The sequence below is a fragment of the Atta colombica genome, unplaced genomic scaffold (assembly GCF_001594045.1).
Source record: "Atta colombica isolate Treedump-2 unplaced genomic scaffold, Acol1.0 scaffold163, whole genome shotgun sequence".
NCBI lineage: Eukaryota > Metazoa > Arthropoda > Insecta > Hymenoptera > Formicidae > Atta > Atta colombica.
The window spans coordinates 3,267,374-3,278,164 of record NW_017259254.1 but is presented as its reverse complement, the minus strand read 5'-3'; the positions used below and the strand labels follow the sequence as shown (position 1 = coordinate 3,278,164).

General features: G+C 38.5%; 1 protein-coding gene across 1 annotated transcript in view; it reads right to left on the bottom strand.

The window, feature by feature from the left end:
- LOC108686032 (melatonin receptor type 1B-A-like) overlaps nucleotides 1-9,224 on the bottom strand; it is a 12,948-nt gene extending 3,724 nt beyond the window's left edge. Inside the window, exons 1-3 of the mRNA XM_018191075.1 lie at nucleotides 9,166-9,224; nucleotides 8,447-8,709; nucleotides 1,767-1,983 (exon numbers count right to left, since the gene is read on the bottom strand). Coding sequence (XP_018046564.1) covers nucleotides 1,767-1,983; nucleotides 8,447-8,709; nucleotides 9,166-9,224 — 539 coding nt within the window. The remainder of the gene's footprint in view (nucleotides 1-1,766; nucleotides 1,984-8,446; nucleotides 8,710-9,165) is intronic.
- Between the last annotated feature and the right edge of the window lie 1,567 nt (nucleotides 9,225-10,791).

Below are 10,791 nucleotides of genomic sequence, written 5' to 3'. Positions count from 1 at the left end.
CTCTCTCTCTCTCTCTCTCTCTCTCTCTCTCTCTCTCTCTCTCTCTCTCTCTCTCCCCTTTCTCTTTTTCTCTCTCGCTCCCCTCTGTTTCCGTCGCTGACAACGCGTTTCGTCGTCTCGTTCACCCATCATCCGTCGACGCACAGGCGCGAGCGGGTCTATCCGACGTCTCCCGATGAAGAATAAAAAAAGAAAAGTATTCCGGATGAGACGACGCGATAACGGTAATAGCGGACTCGTCTCCCCGAGCGGTGGCAGTTACAGGGTTGTAATATTGATCGGGCACCGGGTCACCGTTCATGTCCAGAGTTGGATTCGCGCCATTCGACGGTCAGACGAAAGGTCAGCACCATTTTCTACTATTTTCGCAATAACTGATCAATCTTCTGCGCTTCCCGACCTACCGATGCATCGTTTTTGCAGTGCTGCATTTGTCAAGAGTAATCGGTATCACACAGGGTAGATGTGCATTTATTTGCGCATTATCGAGAAAGAGAAAGCATTTTTGCATCTTTTAAATGGTACAAATTGTCATAATGTACAGGAGTTTCTGAATGATAATAATATGGATTAATGTAATGTTTAGCTGATTGGAGGACGAATTGCATTATTACGTGTTCAGCCTGCACCATGAAAGCTAACTAGGAAACATTTTAATCCGGAACTGTGTCTATGCGCAAATGGAAATGTCGCAGCAAATGAATTTGCATAGAAAGTTGGAGTTTTGCATATAAATAGTGCCGAGCCAGACACAATGTGTGTCATTACTTTAGAATTGCGTTTTCGCACCACAGCACTGTAATCGTATTGTCCGGAAAAGCCATAAATATATAAAATATTGGGTAACCATCGCATTATGAAAGCGATATTCTGCATTTCGCCCTCAATGCCATAAAATCATGATGTCATTAAACTGAGGCGTCATATTTAACGCGTTGACTGTTTTAGCACAAAAATATTCTAATAATATTGCGGAATATAAATTTAATGCAGTATAAATAACAGTATAAATAACAATATAAATTTCTGTATCCTTTAGATGATAACTACGATGAATCATATCTGATCATCAATGTAATCTTTTGTGTGTGTCATTATACACTATATATATTTAATTATATAATATAATTATATAATTATATAATTATATTATATAATTAAATATATAATATACTACACTTTATAACTTACATAATGTAACTAATAAGTTAATCTTTTTCATTTTTATACACACAATTGAAATTACTCCAAAAAACAACTTGAATTGAAAAACGAAGTATAGTAATAATCATTACCTAAAATTTCAGTTTTAGATCAACTTAAATTATTTTTTAAATTATTGTAAAACATATATTGAAAGAATCCAAAAAACATTTAAATACACAAAAATTTTTTTTATTTTTATTATCCTAATCTTTACTAAAAGTGCCAATATTATGTAAATATATTACATATTTTATATTGAAAAATTTGTGAAAAGAGTATTTGAAATTGAAAATATTTCAACTGAATGTAAATCAACAGTATGAACAAATAGAAGTACCAAATAATAGAATTCCCTAACTACTGTTGTTCTTCCAGAGAACTTCTCAATTTCGTGTGATGTACATATCATGCTCGAATATCACTCGAAGCTACAAAAGGATAAAATCCCTGGGATAAAATAGACGAGAGAATGAAACGCGATCATGATGTCACGTGGCAGTCGACGCGTTAAATTGCGGAAACACCCCTTTTACGCGGGTTTCCCTCCATTTCCACTGTACCTTTCGGCGGGCAGACACAGACGTGCGTAATTTTCGGCGGCGATTGTGGCCAACGTTAGTACGGTCACCAGGAAGCAAAGAGCCTCGAGGGTCCACTCGAATCGGCAAGCACCCAGGGACTCCGCGTAACCCGCCAGGATTACGATCACCGAGACCGGTATTACCAGACCAGTCACCAGCAAATCCGCCAGCGCCACGTTCACGAGGAATGCGTTTCCTGGAAAAAGAACCCGCGTGAAACTCATTAAAGTAATTAGCTTCTAACAGTTCTTGCGATCTGGAAACACTTGAGAGAGCCGGCGTTCCGCACTTTTTGCGTTCGGATTACATTGTGGGCACGATAGTAGCAGATGTTCCTCGAGTAATATTTCTATATCGCGCGAAAATCTCAAAATTGTTCGAAACGATATCTAAATAAAACACGAATCGTCTATTTTCCAAGTAGAATAACCTTAAATCTGGAAAACTTACCAAAATCAATACGTAGCGAGCTTACATCCGTTTTCTTCGTATGAAATCCGTACTCTTTCAAAACTTTTCACAGCGGTTCATTTAGATAACTTTTACTGCTATTTCTTGTTAGATAAATTTTTCACGTTATAACAGAAAGGTAATAACTTAAACTTATTTTTACAAAAATAATGACGCAGTATAATCAAGATAAAATAATGATTTAATAAGTAAGCAATAATAAAGCAATATTTTTTAATATTGACAAAAGAAGTGCGTTCGCAAACATTTGCAAGTTATAAATTTAAAAGAACTCTGTACATGCAATGTCAATTGTAATTTCAATTTTAACGTCGCAGGTGAGAGGAAGGACCGGATAATCGATTATGCTGATATATGTAAATTAGAAGTTTTATTCGTTTTTTTTTTATTTCTTTTGCTATTCCTATAGTCTCCGATACACGGACGGATTGCTTTGTCGCAATTCAGTATAATTACAATTTACCGTCCGAAATGTAATCCAGTGAGTTAGATCTCATCTTTTCCGATCGATCGCTCGCGCTTCGCCACGGCACGCAAAGTGGGATTTCGGACAGCGATATAAATTCACGGGATAACCATGTTGGACACGTACCGATCTATCGCGCACGACGCCAGAACTTGGCCTGTACTGCCAAGAACGTCTCAGACATCTCGACTTTTCCTCTTCCGTTGGCAGAAGTGCCAGCCTTCAACCGGGTATTCTTGTGCCAAGCTATTATATTACGCGGACTATCATCTTCAAATTTTTTGCAGCTTTGAACTGTACTAATGTGCAACGCGAAGGCACTTGATTTTCGCCGCTGAAGAAAAAACGGGGAGACCAGCCGCGACCGGCCAACCTTTAATCAACGCACGCCCATAGAGGCATAATATTAGAGGTCGTAGCTTCTGCTCGGGCAAATCGTAAAAGTTATAGTAATTGTAAAACGATGTCGGCCGAAACGAATAATCACGCCGGCTGTAAAACTTTACTCGACGACGACGACGACGACGACAAAAACGAGGATAAAGCCACGGTGCCGCTGCAGCTGTTATTACGAGTCAACGATTATAGCATTTCATAAGTTCATACGTAGAGCTTGGCTAAGCGAAATACCAAATTGTAGAAAGTCACAGAAAGAAAGGGGCGTAATATCCGCATTACTTCACATTGCCCTTCTCGCGACACGATGTATTCTCTCGATTCTCGGGGATTTCCCCGAGATCAATACCCGACGAAGACACGGAGAAAAGGAAATAATATCCGTACGTCGTCACGTCCTTAGGGGAGTATAACACTATAATAAGATTGTGCGCTTCTGTACGAGAGAGAACGAACGTATGCCATTATGCTCGCTCGCAGCTACGCTCTATGAGTAATAAAATGCGTAATAAGATTTTTTTTTTTCAAATATGCCCACTAGAGCATCGAGCTTTCTCGTCAGGTTTAATGATCCATCCAACGAAGGAGAAGATCGATGTTAGTTGTAATATAATACTACGGGCGCTGAGAATGAACCAGGTTTTCATTAGTCGATCGCCAGGTCGCATACATATGCATGCGCACGTGCGAGAAATAATTATTATAATTATACACTTCCTTGTAGCCCGCATTTTACCGTGCTCGTTGTTATTGTCTGACTTCACTCACCCTTATAAGATAAATTTTCATTTATTATGGTTTCCTTATGTAAATAGATATCGTGCACAATGGGATAATGCCCCGCACCGACGTGAAACGACGCAGTGGGTTATCAAATATTCAAATTAGATTTTACAAAAAAAAAACATGTACATTGTCATAAGTACCGAGCATTACGACTTTAACCGTGCAATTTAATTGAGCGGCGAAAGCACTTTTAAGAAGTCATCAACACCTATATAAATTACGGACAAAATGGCGTGCTGTAAGTTGCAACCTGCACATATAATTTCAACTTTTTCTCGACGTCTTATCGCACTAAAGTACTTGGTATATTTTTCATTAAAGCGGTATGGTATAAGTGTAGCATATTATACGTTTTTACTTATACACATATTTGCAATATATAAAACTATATTCATTTATTAAAAATTTCTATTACTTTCTATTATTATGCAATGTAAAAGTACTAATTAATTAAATGTATATGTGCAACATATATCTAAAAGAATTAATAATTTTGGAGCCGTAGCATTAAAAATATCTGAAAATGTGCTTCAGCAGATAAAGTAAATTACATCACGACGTTATATCTACCCATAGACGACACTCTCGCTGCAAAGCTGAGGCGACATTTTTACCGAGAGCGACCTCGGACCTGTCGCTTTTCGGAAAACGCGAAACGTAGTGGCACCAACACGCCAACGACTCTGCACGGCCGCAAACGTGTTCGCGCCTTTGGCGAGGATATTACACCGCGATAAAAATGATTACGCGACAAATTGCACCGTCCGCGCTTCGGCGAGAAAAGGCGCTGCTGCTGCCTTTCGCCATCGCCTCTCATCCCGGTTAATAGGATGAAATATCGCGGGCTCTCACATCTCGGGAGGTAGGCGAAAAACCCAGAGAGAGAGAGAGAGAGAGAGAGAGGGGGGGGGGGGGGGGGGGGAGGGAGAGATTGAGAGATCCGCTCTCTTCAGGTATCGACAAATTAAGCCCTGCAGTAGTCGCATTCGCGCCGCTCGCATTCGTCGATCGCATTTTCCGGAGGTACGTTTCGGTGTGACGAGATCCGATCGATTCAGCGGTTGATGCGTGGAATAAATTATCCCGCATCAGCGCTCGTGGCGTCACTTCGAAATTGATTCTCTCTATCTCCCTTCTCTATATCTCCATCTCTCATCCGGGTCCCCTGTCTAGCCGCAGCATCGTCATGGGAACGTGCACCCTTCCCCTCCCACCAGGGGTATTCTTCTACGTACCGAATGAATCCGCGCTGATCAGAATTTGTTTTAATCGATTTACCGAGTCAGCCCGTCGTTCGCGCTTTCGTTCGTTCTCTCTCCCTCTGTCTATCTCTCTCTCTATCTCTTCTCACCGGGCCTCGTTTCATGAGCGCCGAACCGAACTATTCGCCAACCGCACCGCGGAGTACTCGAAGTATTCGCATTACCGGCGGGGATTCACCGCGTTTGGCCACCGCCTAGCTCCGTGATCGGGGTTTCCAAGGGGAGCATCCAGACGAGACGAGATGGGACAAGAGCGTGGAGAATCGAGAGAGGGAAAGTAGGAGGAGGAGAGAAAGATATGGAACGGTGCTCTCTCGTTGCGGCATTAGATACAGGGCGAGCAGAGTTATATGGCAACCAGGCCCGCTCGTGCGGCTACGCGCCGCGAAATTGACTCGCTCATCCGTGTACACCCTTATAGCGACCCCACGACTGCGCAATCCATTACGACGCCATCGGGTTACCGAGCATCGCGGATCCGCTGCGGTGTCGGCTTTTTGTTTCTCCCGAGTTCTCGCCGCGCGCCGGCAGAGTTCACGCAAACGAAGCCCAAGTCCGTCCGACACTTCACGTCCGCAGTAGAAATGGGGTTTACGTCAGGCACGAACGGACTCAACGGACATCCACGAGCATTTCCCCTATCCTTTCTCTCTATCTCTTACTCTCCTTCCTTCTCGTACATACGTCGCGCGCCGTACCGCACACACTGGAGACGTTACTCCTGCATGCAGTCCTGCCGATGCGAGGAAAAAGGAGCAATCGCGTGTTAGGACCGGATTTCCGGCTACAGACAGGCTAGTTGCCGTCGCGTCACGTTCGGACGTATTTATTGGAAAGGGAGCGATCGTGAAGTTCGAAATTGCACGCGCGATCGGCACATTAAAACTTCAATCTCGTTACAAGCTTTATTCGATATCTCATTTGCAATGTTCCATCTATATCAAACTTTTATATTATTAATCATTGTGTTATTAATCATTCGCATAAATTTACATTAACTCGAGGAAAATTTCTCGTACTAGATATTTTTCTTAATCAAGTCCTTTTATAATCCGCAGTCTTTTTAGTTTAAAGAGAGATATATGCTTTTCCATAAAATACCTGTACGAAGAAACTACATAGATACTTGGCATACAATTATTAAATGAAAAAATATTATTATAAATATTATTATAAATTAAAAGTTCAAAACCAAATAATGAAGGATGTTATATCATACAAAAGAATTACATTAAAATGTTATACTTCCATTAATATTCGCTTTTAATAAAAGTGCTAATAAAACGAGATGTAGACATAGATATTCTCGTAAAAAAAAAGGAACTTAAATTATAATTTATGTCATACGGTTTTTTTTTAATTTAAGGGAATATAAAAAATATGGTTAGGCAGAATGTAAAAAAATAATAGCGAATGATAAAGACAACAATCGCTTACACAGGCTCGCGTTTAATGTTCAAACACGATCCATTAAAGCACACAAGCACTTCCATCATCGCTGCGTATTAAGAATATATATCCTCATTTGTGTGGCCATGGATTTTATGTTCTATATTGAAACGCACATATTCAACGTCGAAACGATCATGATGAAGAATATAATCGTCTTCCAGAAAACATTGTTTTTATCATGTCAAATTTAAATACGTCGAAATCATTGTAAAATCGTGGATAATTCGGAGGTTAATCCTCGTTATCGTGATAATAATGACTCAAGTTTCTTGCTGTCATCGCAACTCGAAAGACGACAGCATCGCGGCAAGCTAAGAACTTTATAACTGGGAAAACGAGAAAAACGGAACGAGATTTTCTCAGTGAATAGCTTCGAACGAACGAAAGCGGGTATTATTTGCGTTACTATCGAGATTCAGAATAAAATAGCGGTAAAAAAATGGTTCAGACCGTTTCAATAAGAATTACGAGGCTGGCCAGCGTATGACGGCACATAGTTATAAAACCGAGAAACTCGGCAAATTAAAGTGCTGAGGAGAAGAAAAAAAGAAAAGGATGAAAAATAAAGGAGAAAAGAGAAAAAGTCATTTAAAGAGAGAGAAAGTACAGTAAGATAAAATTGATTTGCTGCTCTGGAACTAAATCTCCTCAGGAAGTTGTATGCAATATATATAGATATATACGAGTGATAAAAATCATTTTATAAAGCAAGAACAATACAAATTTTTACAAATTTAAAAACTAACACAATATATTATAAAAGTAAAAACTGCAATCAACACAATCTTAGAAAAAAGAAAATATCGAAACATTATAATCTTCATATTTGAAATTTAATATTATCAAGATATTTAATGTTGATATTAAAAACTTACGAATTGTTACATCTTTTACAATTTTATCTAAAATGTAATTCCTTTAAATCTATCAACAAATTTATCACTAAATTTTTTTTAGGTTAAAAGTTCGGGAATAATTCATATAGACACTTCATTTTCAAACATCTGTATTTCCAAACAAATTAAACTTGTGGATTTAAATTGAATATAAAGATAAGGAGATAAAGGAGAAAGAACGAAATATACTTTAGCCATACTTAGCTACAATGTAATTACGTTTCCATCCCCATTGCTTTGTATACCATTCTATAATCATTGTTATTACGCTCCATGTGGAGTGCTTGCGTGCAAATAATAATTATCTCAGGTCGGTCTGAGCATGAGCCAGTACGGAGACAACGATGCACGATAATGTCCAGGGATTATTTATTATCGCGCCAGTGTATCTATAAAGATGAGAGAATTACGGTTTGCAAATAATATGAAAAATCGATCTTGTCATTGCCGCAGGTATAATGGCACGTTGAAGATCCCATCTTTCCTACAGATTGTGTCGACGACGTTCTTTACTGTTATGTCCTTCCTCAGCCGGATACAGACGGAGGACGCTTTTGTCCGTGAAGACGCAAAAAAAAAAAGAAAAAGATAAGAGATCTTACCGTACCGATATATACGAAAGAACGTTGTCGCGAGGCACGTCGGAAATGTACGACCCCCTGGACGGCTTTTAGTCGGATATACTTCTATAGAGTAAAAACTTTTGTCGTTGCATTTGTCGATGAGAGCATTCTCTTTCAGGTACACCATTGCCTCCCACCCTCCCTTTCTCGCGACTCTTTCAATTCTTCCTAATGTCGCCTTTACTATTTTAATTCTCCACCTCAAATTTATATATACAGCGAGAACGATTCTCTCCGCCTTTGCAAGCGAATTCTACGTTCGCTATCATTTTTATTTGCGATCGTAAAAACAGATTTGCGGGCATACCTCGCTTGTTCAGCTGATCCTCCACTACGACGGCGGATATCATGAAGACATTACCCACGCTCCCGCCTACAGCGAGGGAGGCCAGCAGCAAAAGTCGGGCCACTCTGGACCAAGCCGATGATAAAGTCACTGGCGAAACGTCAAGATCATTGTCGCTATTCATATTGATATTCATCGCCTTGCTGTATCTTTCAAATTCAAAACCGATGATGTTATCCATGCTTGTCGCACCGTTGTAGATCACTGTCGTATTCATTCTGAAACTGAAAAATATATATATCGTTACTTACAAAATGGTTTTACGTTTCCATACAGTGATAATAAATCTGTTAATTGCGCTTCATATCCTCAAATAAAAACAAATTAAAATCAAATTTCAATAATAATTGTAATTGCGTTTATATTTAAATATGAATTACAACTACAATATACGACTGAAATTATGAATTTAACTAACTATTTTTCTCGGAAAGTATCTCACGGATGATTAACGGCAAAGGCAACAAAGTTTAACTTCGATGAGCAATACATCCCTTCCGTCTTTCATCAATTTAAAGGATGGCTCATGGTGGTCTGCAAGTCTGAAACACGGAGGAAACGAGGCTGAAGCTATTCGATATCACGCTATTACAGGAAGAGAGACCCTTTGAAGATTAGAGCCGACAAGACCATACCGACCACCCTAATTGTGAATTATCGATCGAACTACGGATAGTCACCTGTTCCGATCGTGGCCCATGTTAGGTTTCCACAATATCCTCGTTGTCACTAACAACATCTGCGCAATATCATGGTAATCAGCAAATATAATATAAGTATCATGGCAGTCAGATAACAGCTGACGCCATGTACGAAATGTTGAAAAACACTGGAATTTAAGGATGCATAATATTCTCGTAAACTTCTTTATCTTTGAAAAGTTTCTCGGACATGCCGATTTGCATGAATAAAGTGAAGAGAATGTTTGCCTTTGTTTTCGAAAGAATATATTTCGAAAAAATATTAGATTTTATCTGCTTAATCGAGGTTAAAATATTCTACGTGAATTAAAAATCGTAAGAAATGTTATGAACAATCATGTAACCGATGAAGACATTTATTTATATGAAAATATATTCGATCGGACGTTCAATTAAACTTTATTTGATATCACGCTTTAGATGGTTTGTATTCTTATTAAATTTTGTACGAATAGCTATAAAATCTAATTATAAAATCTAGTATCATCAATTATATTGTTAGGATATATTGTAATAGCGTTCAAAAGACATTTTCAATTTTTAATTTTAAAAATTTGAAACTTTTATCTTTCTTTTAAACTCTCCTTTTCAACAAAAAAATATTTTAATTTATATTATTGTACTTTAACATTTTAATTCATATAATTAACACTAACATTAATTGTACTATCAATCTATTTACGAAGATTATCTGCTTTGCCATTCTACACGTGAATGGAAATGTCTCGGCTGTGCCTATAGCGTTTCCAAAGTGGATCTTAAATTTTCATTAGCAAATGAAGCCTCGGGCGGCATTTAAATGTTTAACAGGGCCTATTCCGTCGAGCGGCGGACGCGAAGAAATTGATCGCGAAAATTGCGTTTAATAATAAAGCTGCATCATCACTCTTTCTTCCGACGAGCTATCGTTTCTTACTTACAGAAATATTTTCACTTGTTGCATTAGGGCTTGAAATGGCGAGCCCCTCGAGCCAATAATCTCATCAATCCCGTTACGTGACCTTTCACGCACATCGATATAGAATCAATTTCCCCGCGAACGTCGCCGGTATCTTTTCCTAATTGAAAAACGACTTCTGTGTGTGAGTGAAACGCCATTCGTGCTGCAGAAAAAGCGGTAACTGCAAATTCTCGCTTCCGTCTTCGCGCGAAAGAGGATCAGCTGGAATGATCGATGTTCGCTGTATACGAGATGTCTCATCTCAAAACTCAACTTCAATTCTCATCTAAGAATTTCTTTGACCAATTTCAAGATCAATTTCTGCATGATTAATACTGAATTGAAAATACAAATTACTTTTTCATTAATTGTTCATTTTTATTTTTAAGAATTTTCAACATCAAATATCTTGATATATCTCCATTAAAATATGATAAAAATCAACTAGAATTATATAAATATACTAAACTTTTATTATTTATTGTGTAATTTGCGAGAATCTGTTTATTCCTAATTGCTTGTAATTCAAAAGATGAAGAAATCAAGGAATCCGAATCAAAAAACAACAGAATAAGTGTAATGTAACGATTTGAGACATCCTGTACACAAAACTTCTGCATCCTACGGATTTTGAGGTACGACTCTTACGTCCGCTTTAAGCGGCT